This window comes from Solanum lycopersicum, chromosome 1 (genome assembly GCF_036512215.1).
Source record: "Solanum lycopersicum chromosome 1, SLM_r2.1".
Classification (NCBI taxonomy): domain Eukaryota; kingdom Viridiplantae; phylum Streptophyta; class Magnoliopsida; order Solanales; family Solanaceae; genus Solanum; species Solanum lycopersicum.
In genome coordinates this window covers 66,675,845-66,692,778 of record NC_090800.1, presented here as the reverse complement: position 1 = coordinate 66,692,778, position 16,934 = coordinate 66,675,845, and the positions used below count along the sequence as shown (strand labels likewise).

General features: G+C 33.4%; 1 protein-coding gene across 1 annotated transcript; it reads right to left on the bottom strand.

Moving 5' to 3' along the window:
- Window positions 1–2,645: 2,645 nt before the first annotated feature.
- Window positions 2,646–15,399, bottom strand: LOC101258096 (AMSH-like ubiquitin thioesterase 3). The gene is made up of 14 exons (XM_004228948.5): window positions 15,019–15,399; window positions 14,350–14,414; window positions 14,181–14,256; window positions 13,732–13,932; window positions 13,239–13,333; window positions 6,161–6,266; window positions 6,030–6,076; window positions 5,515–5,842; window positions 5,267–5,356; window positions 5,104–5,166; window positions 4,536–4,610; window positions 3,735–3,797; window positions 3,468–3,520; window positions 2,646–3,046 (listed from the first exon to the last, which is right to left on the bottom strand). Exons 1-14 carry the CDS (start codon window positions 15,127–15,129, stop codon window positions 2,872–2,874), a joined length of 1,548 nt encoding a protein of 515 aa, XP_004228996.1. The 5' UTR covers window positions 15,130–15,399; the 3' UTR covers window positions 2,646–2,871.
- Between the last annotated feature and the right edge of the window lie 1,535 nt (window positions 15,400–16,934).

Here is a 16,934-nt window from a genome sequence, read left to right as displayed (position 1 = left end):
AATTTCTTTCATGAATTGTGTTTGTTCGTATATCTAATTGATAACTTAATTCCTATTTATTGTGATACATTTGTAGATACATATTATTTCAGATTAGGTTCATCCTTCTTTAACAACCTTATTGTATCAGATACATGATTATCAACTATAAAATGATACATTATGTAAGCATACATATCTTTCAAGGCAAACAATATGATACTCATCAATTTAAACGAGAACATAGATAGTAATGTATCATGCACTATTTTTTTAGATATGATACGTAAATTCAAATTTATACTAAATGAATCAATTACATAGCAACCAGCACACTATAATGTATTGATCTCTAGTCCAACATCTTATGGGTAACAATTACTTATTTAATGTATCTAGTACAAGTACAATACTGATACATAAATAGTAATGTATCATGCACTAATTTTTAGATATGATACGTAAATTCGAATTTATACTAAATGTATCAATTGAATATCAATTACCATATAGTAATGTATCGATCTCAAATCTAACATCATATGGGCAACATTTATTTATTTAATATATCTAATATAAATATAATACTTATCAATTTAAACAAGATACATAAATACTAAAATGCTAAATAACAAAGATATTCATGATGTAATTTCTCGGATCTTCAATAAACTAGGAGAAGAATTTTGAATCTCAAAATTTTCTACAATTTTGAATCAAAATCGAAAGGATATTCGATGAACTTGAAGATTCACAAAAGAAATCAGTTGTCCAACAACAATTTCATACAATCCTTCATAACTAACCTCGTTTTCCCAAATTTTGACAAAATTTTTATGAAACAGAGAGAACGATGAACAAGAAGAAGAAATTTAATTTTTTGAACTTTTTGGTTTGTTACACAATCGGATTTTGAATTCTTGACAATAATTTGAATGGAATAACGTAATTTATGGGATATTAATTTTTCATCCTTTTTCCCCTTAATTAGTGCAACAAATGGATACTATGAGATTTTGAATTGATTTTACAACTTTTTTTCCTTAATAAATGCAACAGATTGATGCATAATGTATCAAAAATAATGTATCCGGATCCTTAATTATGTATCTGAAATGCCTAAATAATATGGGATTTATGTTAATTATAAAAATATTAGGGATAGAAGGTAATTAAAATTATACACTATAATATTTATATAAAGTCATACAAGTTGTTATTCCTTCTATTTTTTTGCTCACCTTTCTATCGAAACACGATAACTTCTAATCACTGGCATTGTCTGATAGAGGGTATTAAGAAAAATAATTCATAAGCTATATATGATGTTATTTAATATTATGTTTGATTTTTGGATATATGTATAACTAATTCACACCCTACATGGTAGTATAGGATGTATAACTTATACCTTTCATTTAGTGGTATTAGTAATACACAAAATTTAATATTATGGGATTAATCTATGTAAAGACAAAAATACCCTTCAAATCTAATCATTTTGTTTATTTTTCTTGATTTTATGATTTATATTTGTAATAGTAAATTTATTAAAATAAATTAGCTTACAAATTTTATTAATCAGTGAATTATTTGTTGCTAAATATATCCAATACAAATCATCAATACAATATTTGAAATGTGAGTTGTTTAACATTTAGTAATTGAAAAGACAAATATACCACTGCATGATGTTAACGTGATCTTAATTGAATGTTTTATTTGTTTATATATGTGTGATAAACAATTTATAAAATTACATACACATTAAAACCACTACTAGCAATTTTTATGTGTAAATGTAGATGATTTATTCTATTTTATTATTGTTTATTGTCTTTTCAATTTTACAAGTAGATGGTCTATCTTTTTTAGATTGAAAATCGACATTCTGTAAGTGATCGATTTATTAAAATGACATTGATTTACCATAAACAAATTCAAACGAGAAAATAGCGCGACAAAATTGTTCTTATCCTAAGGATATTGGTTGGGTGAAGTAAGCGCACCTTTAGGAAAATGTCAAGCTATGATAGTTAGAGAGAGCTATTATAGTATGGATAGTTATACTTAACAGTTTGGCTTATCAAATTTTAAATATACGAATCCGCTAGTCAACTAATAAGCTATTGGTTGGTTTGGTATCTATTAGGAATTGAGAGACGGTAATCGGCGATAAATTGTCTACAACATTTCATGCTTCCTTCTTTCACTTTCAGACACAATTTGATTAATCTTTCATTACTACTCACTTTCAGACACAATTTGATTAATCTTTCATTACTACTCGAGTTGGTAAGTCATAGTGAGACACATGCAACTCTATATTTTGAGGTTGCAAGCACTTTAGTATTTACTTAATAGATACACATACGGTTAAAATGCAACTACAATAATTTTTAGTAGATTAACGGTTTAGCCAATAAGAAAGTTTGAGTAATCCATCCCCCGCATCAATGAACCGTTAACTATAAAATATAAAATTTTAATCTATTGACCAAGCATTACTCCAATTATTCAATACCAATAAGCTAATTTTATGATTGATTTATCGATTATGATTCGATTTTAAACCCCTAATTAAACAGCTTCAAACACCGCAGATTACAAGTGAAACATATATCATGAAAATAAAGTCAATTGAATATGGTTTTAGGGAAAGAATGTGAATGACAACCAAAAGTTTTCATTTGATGTACAACATAAATATTATTGGACTAGAAAAGAAAACAAGGGAAATACACAATCGCTCATTTCAAATAAACTGTATTCTCAGATCCCTGAGAATGTACATAAAAGTGCAGTATACCTTAACGTCCAAGATATAATACTATACAACCATCATTGAAACTCCTAAATGCGCACTTTCCAAGGTTTTTATAAACTGTGAGCTTACCGAAGGTCAACAATATCAAACTTCATGTTTGCATTCATGTAGACATGAGAACAGTGTTCATATATTGGACTTCCATCCTCGGGCTCCTCGTGAGGATGAAAACCACGTTGTTGACATTTCCGAATAACAGATACACCAGCAGGATCAGACAAGTGGAATATGCCATGAGGGCTGTCACATAAAGAAACTACATCAGTATTTTAGAGTCGCTTCCATTATTTGACTTTTTTCAGATCTCAGATGATGATGTACTGGATCTCTGTACTATATAGGTTTTAGGACTCGATAGTTTTAAAAACAACTTTAATAAGTGCTTTTCTCAGTGGCATCACATGAGACTGAACAGTCCAAAGGCATGGGGAAGTCCAAGCACTGCCGCAGAAAGACCAAAATTTTGACTCAATTAAAATCATTCAATAATTTACTTCTTTAAAGAGAGCTTACTCCACCCAAGACTTGCATACTTAAATTACAATTCACAAGAGTGTTAACTATGGAGCTGGGGATCAGAACAATGTTACTTAGCAAGAGCTGGACTTAAAATCCTAATTCATGAACAAGCTAATCGAGCAATACCAGATAATTGATATACCTGGCTGTGTCTGTAGGAGCCATCACAATTGCAATTGCTTCCGGCAACATAATCTACAAATGAGCCAAAAGAAAGTGTGTCAAGAAAAACAAAAAATGCACCCTCTGATAAAAATATGAACAGTTACATTCTGCCATTCCACATTTATACTTAAAATGGAGAGGTTTCAACTTCTGAGAAATATATACACTTAATATTCTAAAGAAATGGATATTTGAAGTTTTCCCATCCTATCAAGATAAAGTAACACAAAGCATTGCTTTTTACCTGATAAGAATAATGAGTATGCAGATCAACTGATGACATAAAACATGTTTGTGATGGATGTGTCTGCAATTTACCACAAACAAGAAGCCAAGAAGTCATACTCATGGGTGATAAAACCTGTCAAGATGTGAGAGAAACTAAATCTACTTCATTTACACCATGGAAGAGACTTCTCCTGCAAATGTTTCATCTTTGTTTCCAAACAAGTAGATTTTAGGCCAGTTATGACAACAAAGAATCTCATGGCCGTCAGAACAATCAAAGATTCAACGTAAGTCATACCCTACAATATTTAATTCATACCCTACAATCTTTAAAAATAAACAAAGCCACTAGCATTATCAAAGCATATTGTGACCTTAATGAGAGAAACAGAATCATCAACTACGTCAGCATAAACCATAACAGAGTCCCCTACCATGAATACAAATGAAGTAACTCGAGATAGAAAACGTAATCAAGGTACCCAAGTGTTTAATTAGCTCCCATGACTCCAACCGATATTGAAAGAAAAATAATGATATTAACAGATAGCTGTCGAGCAGTACTGCAGGAACTTTTACAAGATTCAAGAGAGTAAATACTCTACATAAAACTTATAAAGGTGTAAGCTAGACAATCCAAACAATTTCATGGAAGAAGAACATATCTATATCAGCTGAATTTTCTTATCTACTTATCTTTTTCCACAGAGACAACATAGTCAATTCATTATTCAAATCTTCATATTCCAGGGTAGAAGACACTTATGTTTGACCAAGTATAGAATCATAACTCAACATATCTGCTTGCATTACTTACATGGATCCAACCAAGAGGAAAGAGAGAGCGCTTGTCTTGAACATCAAAAATCTCCTCTTCATTTAATGTCTGGCACTAAGAATCAAAAGTTGTGTTTAGAAACATGTAAAAGCCAATTTTTATCATTGAACCATCTCTAAATATTTTATTCTTGAACAAGTATGACATATATCATGCTCGCACTCTCATTTTAAAATCGGGACAGTATATAGAGTATTAGGAAACCGTATCTGAAATTTAAAAACAACCAACTAACTCATTGTTTCTTATGTTCCTCTCTAACTTTGATTCTGAAAATAGGGAATTGAAAACATAATGAGCACTATTTCCAGCAATTACATCCCACTTCAGGTTATTAAAATTCAACAATGGAAAACTTCAAAGATCCTCCTAAAAAGCAATTTACGAACAAGGTTCAGCAGTTTTCCACTTCAAAATCTAGAGATGATTAAATGCAGGGTTTGGACTTTCTCTATCCTAATTCATCTAATTTGCTTCCTGAAAACTAGAGGTCAAGCTGAAGCATAAATCTAATGTAGCATACAGATGAAACAAAAAATCTTCTTACTGAATCTGAAGTTGACTCCTGCTTTGGAACTATAAGAGTAGTGATGTGAAAAACACGGTTTTTCTGCAAGTTGAGGAATACAACACATAATTATCACATAAGTAGAGTTCATAAATTTCATATTTAGTAATTAGCCTTTAGATTTACTGTGTTTAATTCATACCAGTGAACCAGCAAGAACTCCACAAGTTTCTAAATTCTTTTTTGTATTTTCTCGAGCTAACCTCAAGAAATCTTCCATCAGTCTCACTGGCTACAGAATAAGAAAAAAGAAGAAAAGGTCATACTAGCAAAATTTATCAGGTAAAGCTGATTTAAAACTACAACTGCAAAGGCTATAACACAAAATTTCCTACAATTGATCAAGGAGATACAGAAGCCAAAATAATGTAAAATAAAATAAGAACTCACAACATGCAAATGTTGAAAAGAATTTGAACTAGACGGTACATCCTGAATGCACTTAGCGGGCCCAGGTCTTGGATCTGCAACTTTGGACGGAGATATAGGACGAAACTCCTGTTGTAGTTGTGCCAAAACTGGAGGAGGCGAAGGTTGCCTTAAGTTACTCAAAGGAATGTTATCACTCCGCACATCGTCAAGAAATTGAAAATTGGAATCCTCAGTAGGATGTAACCATCGCCCATCATCCAAAGAAAGAACCGATTCCATAGAAGACTTATCCACTATCAAGCTAGTGTCCTTGGACACCAAAGGTCTATCTTCAACTGGATTAAGGCTATAAAAATAGTAAAAGAACATTCAAAATGCTGTACCAAAGTAATTTATAGAAATAAGAAAATAGAGAAACATAGTATTGAAAAGTTTTGGGCTACTACGATTACTAAATCATTTATCTGTCTTATAACACTTCATAGCTCTTAGTAGGCTGCAATAGCAATAATTAAACTTGGCAGGGTCCTAACCTCCAAATCTCATTTGGAGCTAGATCATCATGTACTGGGTAATTAACCTGTAAGAAGAAAAAATAGGTCATTTAGTTTAGGCTGAATTCTATCATAAGATCCAAAACTACCTTTCAACTGAACAAAACTACCTTTATCTCAGAACTAGGTCCTGGCCATTGACCACGAAGACCATTGGGGCCAAAAAAAGAGTGCCTTGATAACGTTTCTTGCTTTGGAACAGAAAAATTGAAAGATCTGCAACAATATATTTATGCAACAACGATTGAAATTACATCAGGAAATTTCCAGTTACCATACAAACTATCACACAAATACTTAAGAAACTGACAGAACTTACATGAAAAATAAACTTCCATCATTACAAATAGGGGTGGCAAAATCAAACCCAGCCCGCCCAATCCGTTCAAGTTTGGGTGGGTTATTGATCCACTCATTTATTAGCTCAACCTATTTAAGCTAAATCTAAGTCAGTCCATTAAAAATTGGGTTGATATGTTACCAAATTTGACTCATGAGCAATCTTGTCAAAAATGTTTAGAAGACATTTTTTTATTTAATATGTAATATTTAGTCATAATAAAGAAAACTAATATTAGGTACTAAAATTTATAATAGAACGAAAAAAACAATTAAAACTAGTAAGAACTCCGCAGTTTTAGCCCATTTTAGCCCAAGTAGCTTTCGGGCGGGTCAATAACCTGCCCATTTATTACTCAGCCAATCTTGACCTGCTCAAATTAAGCCCAACTCACCCATCTGAAACCTCTTATTACAAATTAAACATCCATACTACTTGCATAAAGTTAAGACGAGAGTGAAGTTACCAAAACTGCAAATATCCACCGGAGATTTAACAATATAGTTAAGTTGAAAGTTGTTGGGGGGTTGTGGGGGGAGGGGGGGGGGGGTTAATGGTGGAGGACCCAAGAGAGGTAAATCAAGAGATAGTCTCATACTATGGAAGACTGGACACAGAAACTGAGGGAGGAATGGAGACCACAACTTCAAATGGAGAATTGTCCCAGGATTAGTGCCGAGGATAATCTAGTATTGATGGCTCCATTTGGTTCCCAAGATGTTTTTGAAAGCATCAAAGCATGTGTTGGAGATAAGCCCCCCGGACCTGATGGTTTATTCAGTACAATGCTGGGAAACAATCAAAGTGGACCTGGTAGCTACAACGCAGAATTTCCATGAGAAAGGTTTTTTTGAAAAAAGCCTGAATGCTACATTTGCGGCATTGATTCCAAAAAAGTGGGGGCGGAGGAGCTATATGATTACAAACCTATAAGCTTGAATGGGGGAGTGTACAAGATCATAGCTAAGTTATTAGCAGAATGATTAAAGAAAGTGATCCATGGTTTAGTAGGCAAACAAGACATTCATCAAAGGGAGACAAATAACGGGTGCAATCTTAATTGCAAATGAGTCTGTAGATTCTAGACAGAACAACAAGAAACCAGGAATAATGTGCAAGCTGGACATTCAGAAGGCATATGACCACTTGAATTGGAATTTTCTGATAAAGCTAATGAGAAGATGGGGTTTGCATTTAGGTGGATCAAGTGGATAGAGCATTGCATTAGCACAGTCAAGTTCTCAGTGCAAATAAGCAGGGAACCAAATGGATTCTTTTTATCCCTGAAAGGTTTGAGACAGGGTGACCCCTTGTCTCCATTTTTGTTCATAGTGGCAATGGAGGGCATGAGCAATCTATTTAATAAAGCAAGAAGGAAAAAATGGATTAAAGGTTTCCAGTTGAGCGAGACAAACAGTTTAGAAGTAACACACTTACAGTATGCAGATAACACCTTAGTGTTTTGTGAAACAAAAGAGGAACAAGTTCTAGTACTGAGGGTCATCTTCATAATTTTTAAAGGAGTCTCTGGGTTACATATAAACCGGGGGAAGAGTTTTATATATCCTATCAACACAATCAGTGAGATAGATGCTCTAGCAAGCAAATTAGGAGGAGTAGGGGAGCTTCCAACTACATATCTTGGAATGTCTTTGGGTGCTAAAAGTAAGTCCGCAACAATTTGGAATGGGGTGGTGGAAAAATGTACGAACAGGCTTACAAATTGGAAGAGTCAACACCTCTCCATGGGAGGCAAACTAAAAACACATTGGTCTTCCTACTTGATGTCCATTTTCCCAATGCCTGCTAGTGCTAGCAAGAAATAGATGTCCTGAGAAGGAACTTTTTATGGCAGGGGAATGAAGATAATAAGTATCACCTAGTTAAGTGGGAGGAGCTGTTAGTGAACAAGAAAGCAGGAGGTCTAAGTATCAGGAATATGAAAGAGCAGAATCAAAGCCTGATGAAGAAATAGTAGTGGAAATTTGCTACTGAAGAAGTATTGTTGTGGAAAGAAGCCATTCTTGCTAAGTATGGTATGGAAGATAATTGGATGACTAAGAATGTCACAACACCCTATGGATGTTCAGACTGGAGAGCTATTAGGAATCATTGGCCAATGATGCAGATCAGAACTAAGGTGAGGATAGGAAATGGGCAGAAAACCTCTTTTTGGCATGACAAGTGGGCAGCACTTTTAACAAGGAAACAACAACATCCGGAGCTATACACTCTAAGCCAGCAACAACAAGCCCCAGTTGCCATGATGTGGACTGGACAAGGATGGAATCTATATCGAAGGAGATATTTGAATGATTGGGAGATCAGGAGGATAACAGAATTCTATAACTTAGTAGCAAGATTCAACAATTTAACTGAAGAAGTGGACAGACTAGAATGGAATAGAAACAGTAAAAAAAAATTCCATCGAATCTGCATGCTAAATGTAGGAGTGGTGAAGGAAAGAGATTGGCCTTGGAAGATATGCAAAACAAAAATTCACTACAAAGTTAACTGTTTCATCTGGCTTTTGGCCAAAGAAACAGTGTTAACTCATGATAATCTGAACAAAAGGGGTGACCAACTAATCGCCGGGCGTTTTTTCTGTGGGGAACAAGCTGAGACAATCAACCATATTTTTTTGCATTGCAAATGGACAGACCAACTTTGGAGGATGTTCATCAGTTTGAAAGGGATTAGTTGGGTGAAACCTGGAAGCATAGCAGACGTTCTTAGATGCTGGAATATGGATGGTAATGTGAGCAAGAAGGAAGAAAAATGGAAGATCGTCCCAGCATGCATTTGGTGGTCAATTTGGATTGAGAGGAACAAAAGGTGCTTTGAGGGGACTCAGAACAACATTCAGAATGAATTGTTTAGGCCTTTTTTATTTTTGGTGTGAGCAAAAACTATTAGCTGAAACAGAAGATATTTGTGGTGTTTTATACTTTTTGTGAGGCACAGAATTGAATAACAAGTTGTAAGTTATAACACTTTTGAAGGGGAACTACACTTAGGTTGTAGTATACCTATGGATATATAGAAGTAAAGTTACCATTACCAAAACAAAAAAAAAAATACCAAATTAAAAAAAGTTGAGATGAGAGTGAAAAGTTGTATTAGTCAAAGTTAGGTAGTTGAAAATATAGGGACTAGTGGTATGCTGAAAATTGATAATTTCACTAGTTCTCCCTGGCAACAATATTGCTGCATGTGGCAAGCAATTCTCTTAACCTGAAAAAGATTTATTCAGGTAAACTTAAAGCATATGAATTTAATTGCAAGTTCTATAAATGTAAAATGTCCAGCAAAGCTTATAATTAGTTACTCATATATATCGTAATGCTGAAAAATCCTATACCACAGAACTTCACAGCATAAACTGACTAATTGACTGCATTCAAGCAAGCTTGATGACATCAATCCTTTAGGACAAGAAATCAGTTTTAACTTCTTCAACGACAGTATCTCTGCTCAAACACCAATTACATAGGATCACAAATACAGGTAAAATTAGTGTAGTCTTTGTCTTAATTATAAGTGATTTTGGTTGTCTCGAAAGTAGTTAATATGTTGTTCAGAATCTAGAGTATTCTAAAGGCCTCGCAAAAAATGAATCTGGAGAAGCCTCAAGCTAGAGAGTTTCCATTATATCAATATATACAAAGTGTATTGAACAAGAAGAATGAGGTAAAGCAATTACCATTGTTCCTGAAACAATATAATAGCTCGTTCAGTAAAACTACTACTGTTCTTTTTAAGTGACTGCATTCCATTCCAGACTTGCTACGAAACATCCTAGAGTTACTATTTCTCAGTACTTTTTTGATTTTACACTTCCTCAAACACAAGACCAACAAAGCGGTATCAAAGGTTGTTCGATACAAAATCTGGGTTTGGAGTAAAACATCTTGAAGAAGAGAAAGGCTAAAATATTGGCACAAGTGAACAAGGCGTGCTCAACTGTCTGTTCCTAGTTTCAAGGGAGAAAATTGTGATTTTTGGTAACGCCATAACTTCTTCATTAAAAAACAGCAGCTCTTTCGCGGTAGGAATGAAGGCTCTAAAGGAGAATAAAGAAGAAGATGCAAAAGCCGTAGCATACATTCAGCAAGCAATGACAGAGTCACACAAAGGTTAAGCATCTAACTTTAAAAAGTGAATTTGAGGATATAAAGATGATGGATGATGAAAGTTGAGGAGTATTTTCCTGGAGTTGTTGAGATTGCAAAACAAATGTGAGCTTATATGGGGAAGTGATTAAATATACGAAACTTGTTCAGAGGATTTTGATCAGCTTGACTAAAAAAATGATTTTATATTTCTGTTGATGAGTTAAAAGACATATCCACCTTAGGTGTGCAACCGATGGTACAAGCTAATGAGGAAAGGTTGTTTGTTCTTTGGAAGTCCTTAACAATCCAAGCTTAACTAGTCCACAAAAACACAAGTGAACGAGCATTATAAGCCTACAAGGGTGGATGCATCTTTACCGGTGCAACAATCTATGACCAGGAACAAAAGTATCTTTACAAGGGTGAATGACAAAGTGAAGGCTGAAACGAAGATGGGTAATGAAATTTGTGTTCAAGCAATTGGAAGAGGCACAATTTGCATTCAACCAAAGGTACTAAACTTATCCATTATGTACTTTTCGCTCCTAATTTTAGATAAAATTACTTAGTTACAAGCAACTTGTGGAGGATAAGTATGCTATTTCTTTACAAGATAATTACTGCACAATCTATGATACAAAAGAAGAAAAGAAACTCAAGTCAAAGGTGAGGACTACAAATGTAAGGATTGAAAAAGGAAGAAGTGTTTGACAGTCTTCAACTATGGGGGAGATGTAACCTTGAAAGCACAAGTTAATGACAAGTCTTGGCCACGACACAAGAGGCTAGGACACTTGTACTTTTTAAATTATTGTTATAATCGTGGTGCGAGGACAAGCTTGCGCGCACCTCGACTAATTCAAGGGGATACCTCCCACCTCTCACCAGCAACTAGTACCACCACGTACCCCGGTAACTCCGCCCACCAAGGCTAAGACAAATGAAATCACCTAGTTACTATTGGGATTTGAACCACAGATCTCATGGTTGTCAACCCATTTCATTGACCAGTAGGCCATACTCTTGGATGATCACCAGGATATTTGTATATTCAACGGATGAAGCTTCTAAAAGAAAAGAATATGGTGTATGTGCTGCCAAGAATTGAAAATGAAGGCGGTGTTAGCGAAGGGTCTGCAATTGAAAAGCAACATGTGAAGTGGTGCATAGAGAGCAAAATGAACATTGGAGCTGGTTCATAAAGATGTTTGTAGACCAATGAGGACATCTCTTGGCGGAAGTAGGTACTTTATTTGTTCACTAATGATAATACAAGAATGAGATGGTCTTAATTCATAAAACAAAAATCTGAGATATTAATATTGTTGGAAAACAAAGTGGCCACTATATAAAGGTGTTGAGGAGTGATAGAGGTGAAGAATATGCCTCATGAGAGTTTAATAAGTTATGCGAAGATTAAGGAATAGAAAGGCAGGTATCTATGGGTACACTCCACCGCAAAATTGCGGTGCAAAATAGAACTCCCTCTTCCGCAAAGCACTTGAAGATTTTAGGTTGCATTTTTGATGCTCAAAATCTAAATAGAACAGGCATATGCTTGTTAAAACAAGTGAGAAATACATTTTTATAGCCTATTATAAGTAGAGATGTATTATTCAACGAAGAAGCAAGTTGAAATTGGGAAGCAAGGTTGAATGATAAGTTGTAGAGTCTGAAGAATTTGAGGAAACTAATGGTGCAGAAGCTCTAAGATGTGATGGTTCGAGTTCTAGCAACTCAAGACAGGGTAGTGGTTGAACCAGTAAGCTTTTTGAAGAAGCAATTAAAAACAATCTTCGGAAAAGAAAATGGTGGAAGAATTTCAAGTGAGAAAAAATCAGAATTGGGGGTTGGTAAGCAAACTAGAAAATCGAGAAGCCATTGGAGTAATGTGGATATCCAAAATCAAGTATTATATGGATGGTTTCCTATTGAAGTACTAGGCAAGGATGGCTGCAAAAAGGGTATTCACAACAGCCAGGAAGGAGTTGATTATCATGACACCTTTGCACCGTCTCTTCGCAAGGACACAATCTGAACTCTTGTTGCATTCATTGAAAAAAAGGTCCATTATTGTACTAACTAGATATAAATAAACATTTTTGAATGGTGAACTTCAAAAAGAAATCAAACGTGATGGTAAAAGACAGAATCGGATAAAGTGTACAAGCTCAAAACGGCATTGTATGGGTTGAAGCAAGCACTATGTGGTGGTATAATCAAATTGACAACTACTTTGAGCATCATATTCATAGATTTTCCAAGAGCGAGCCAACTCTTTAACGAAGAAACAAGGTCACTTCTTTGAACTGGAAGAAACGATGTAACTTCATTCTTATTGTTGCTATTTAGGTTGATGATTTGATTTTTACTAGTAATACTGGGAATATAGCTACTAAATTAAGAAATTTATGTTGATAGTATTTTCAATAAAGCATTGCCCAAGGAAAATTTAAGAAATTTTGTGAGCTTTAAGGAGTTTAAAACCGATACGTTAAGGGGAGTGTTAAAATTAATGTGTTGTTTAGGTGTATAATTAAAATCAATCTTATTTGTCTCAAAAGTAGTAAGTCAAATTATTATTTATCTAGAATATTCCAAAACTCTACAAAACGAGTCTTCGCGAAACCAACAAAGACAAACAAATTATATAAATACATTTTTTCATGCTCTGAAACACAACAACCCCCATCCCTGAGAAAAATTAGTAACTTTCTTAATTTGGATACTCACAGCTTCTGGAATTGCTTGTCAAATGAACTTGGGGATGAAATATGAGAATATTCATTGTTCTGTTTCCATGTAGATGAAGGTGCATTTGTTATGGCCTGCAATTTTACCATAGACAAATTTGTGTTCCATAAGAAGAGAGAAAAGGTGTAAGAAAGAAAAAAAGGCTAAGTAGAAGGTCTTGAAAGTTACAGCAACTAAATATGAATTGGAATGATACTGGAGGCAAAGAAATTATGCGCTTTACTTCACTGAGATGGAAAAAAATACGAAACTGTGACATCCAGTAAGAGAAAGCTTCCCCTAAACTAATATAATTTAAGTACTCTCGTGATAACTGTTATAATTTAAATTATTTACCATTCTAGTTTCTAAAGAAGGAAATATGAAAACAGCATAAAGTGATAGAAAAAACAAATAGCCAAAGTAATATCATAAAATGCAACAGATAAACCAAAACCCAAACAATTCAACGGAAAAAAAACAGTGTGTTTACCCATTGATTATCATAATATGAAGATGCTTTATTGCTGGTAGAAGGTTGTCCAAAAGAATTCCCAACTGGTCTATATCGATGGTTCTCCAAATTATTGACTTGGTAAGGCTGAGCTGTTACTTGAACTTCACCGATTGCTTGAAACTGGCGCTGGAATTCAGGTTTTAAACCCTCTAGTTCATCTAGCACAGTTAACAGCATCTGAGACAATGAGACAATCAGACAATCAAAAATAGAAAAATTGTCATCTTCAAGTCGAGACGTCAACTTAAAGCCCGCCATCACAAATCGTATCTGGACACATTAGTTAAAAATAACAGAGCCTATAAAGATCCCATGAAGAATTAATTTGCAGTCCAGAATGTTAATTAGTAAATATAAGAAAATGTCTTCAAAGTAACCCCATTCGTAAAGGATCATTTGGGAAGATGAACTGATGAAATACTGACCTTTTTGGATAATGCTCTTTCTTTAGGATGCAAAGCCTGGTAATCTCGATGAGAGGGTATTGTTTCAGTAACCAAACTGTACAACCAACACCATTTAGTTATCAGCAAACACATAAATGGTCCAACTAAGGATAAATTGGCTACAAAAAAAGCATTATTCTTGATTCACCTTGAATATCTCAGAAGTATTATATACAAGTCTATGATATTCTTCTCTCCACGATGAATACTAGCCTGTAAGTAAACCATAAGACAATCACAAAACTCTATCCAAACAAAACCATTTTGTTAATATAAATGTTTCTGAATGCAACATATATCAAGATACATATAGCCAAACCCAACAAACATTGGAGAGAGGCATCAGCAGTAAAAGTTACAGTTTTATCATCATAACAATGTCAGTATTCGAATCAAATAGGCATGAGTAGAGCAAAATAGATAGAGATCATGCAGATAGTGAACTCAAACTAGTTTACGATTGAGGCACAACTGTAGATGTATTTGCTATGGTCCACATTTAACAGCTTATATCAGTAAAAAGTTAGAACTCCAACTGAAAAATCAAATAAGTTCAACTCTAACAAGTTGGCACCGGAGTTATGAAAACAAAAGTTTTGAATTCTCGGGATATAGAAGAGTAATTTAACGGATCGCAACTATTTTGGTATTGATGTATAGTTGTAAAGGTTGCAGCTTTAATAGTTGTATCAATAATACAACAATCATAACCCCAATTGAAAAATCAAATAAAGAGCTTACCCAATTCAATCAATTTGGGGGCAGGATATTTGTAAAACACAAAATAAAGGGGGAGGAGAATTTGAAAATATTTTACCTGTCGGAGGAGATTATTGGCGATCCTGTAGTAATTGCGAAGAGGAATTCGATTGTCGACGTCGACTTTCCGCGCCATGGCGTCGATATTCATGGTCGCTGGCCGCCTCATTGCCCCGGGGAGAGATTTTCCGGCGATTTAAGGAAGAATAGGAGTATAGATTAGGCTCAAGTGTTGAGAAGGAAACAATTGAAATAAGAGAGTAGTTTGCTGCTTCTTTGTTATGTCGACATGGTGTGCTCGCCAAGACTTGGACTATCTTCTTTTTCTTTCCTTCCTTGTAGAAACGAGACCTTGAATTATTAATTTTACTTTTTGAATTATTGATTGTTTAGAAAAATAAGTTTATTTGATTAATTGAATTTTGTAGATGAGTACTTTAAGGTTGTCAATAGTTATAACCTACGGGATAAATTGATAATTTAGCTGAAGTCCTTTTTAATATTTATTTTTTTAGAGAGTGTTTGGAAAGTCATCCTCGTAATTGAATTTAATATAACTATGCTCTCTGACGTGTTTGATTGGCTATGTAATTATTTGGTTCGTCGATAATTTGGTATATTCGATGAGGGTAATTACAGTTTTCAATTCTCAGAGAGACTATGTATTGCTGGTATTTCCATTATTTTAACTTCTATTTTTATTTATATTCTAAAAAAGTATTTTTTTACTATATTATTTATATTTTATGTCGATTCCATGATATTTTTCGTATTACCTATTTTTTTGTTAATATTTTAATTTTCAAATTGAAGTAGAATTTATTGTTATGTAAGGTTATAGGCCTACATTTTCTGTTCTTTTAAATTACATTTATGTGTATTATGTTAAAATTTGACATAAGAGTGTTGCGTTAAATTTTTTGCTTTGAATCTAGAACTTATGTTATTTTCAATTTCATTTATTTTAGTAGTATTGACTTGAGATTTCACATTGCAAAGTCATTTATTTTTTAGTTAGACTTGATTGATTATCTTTTTGTCAAATATTTCAATAATTTAAAATAATTTATCTATAATATTAATATTTTTTTGTCAAACATAAATTTCATTATGTGTATAAAAATCTTTTACTTTTAGTTCTTATGATTAATTCAATTGAAATAGACTAATTTGAAAAATAAAAATCAATATTTTTTTCTAATATTAGTTAAGAACGTATGTTTATTAATTAATAGATTTTCAAAAGACAACATATATCTTAGATATTTAATTTAATATCATTTATAAAGTTTCTTATTTGTCTCATATATTTTGTTTAATAATTAACTCTTATTTCTAAAAATTTAATATAATCTTATGATTCCAATTGCGCATTCAAACAATATATTCGTACTTACATTGACTCACACAAACATGTTAGTATAATTACTAGCTAGACTGATTGTTATTACCCTGATAATTACATCAATTGCAATTACCAAGACGAACAATATAAGATAATTTTCTTTATTTCAACTGTCCCCCAAATCTTCAAGTGTATTCTATATGAACTCTAATATTTCTATTTATTGTATTACGTAGAGGCATACAAAAAATTAGTCATAAACTTGACATTAATCATGAAGTCATGGAGACATAAGTTGTGGAAGAATACCAAGGTGGAAGGTTATGAATATATGGGAGTTACTATACATTATGGAGTGATTATACGTTGAAGTTATGAACATCCACATAAATATATTTTAACTCAAAAAATTGTGACAAGATCAATATGGCGTTTTTAAATCTAGAATTATTAGGCACTTCTATTTTTAAAACATCAATTATTTCACAAGAACCTCACAAAGAAATTGAATTATAACCATCGAGTTTTTCTTGAACTTTTTGTGTTGAATAATATGAGATATCTTAGGATTGCGTTTAATATTACATTTATATGATGTTTAACTGATGATATACATTTATCTCAAAATA

What these genes read in the sequence shown, in the direction of transcription:
- LOC101258096 (XM_004228948.5), bottom strand. Translation starts at nt 15,129, where the DNA reads ATGAGGCGGCCAGCGACCATGAATATCGACGCCATGGCGCGGAAAGTC. An exon ending in AAAGAGCATTATCCAAAAAG is followed by an intron (nt 13,933 to 14,180) that starts GTCAGTATTTCA and finishes TCATTGTCTCAG; the next exon opens with ATGCTGTTAACTGTGCTAGA. An exon ending in AGGAGTCAACTTCAGATTCA is followed by an intron (nt 4,611 to 5,103) that starts GTAAGAAGATTT and finishes TTTGATTCTTAG; the next exon opens with TGCCAGACATTAAATGAAGA.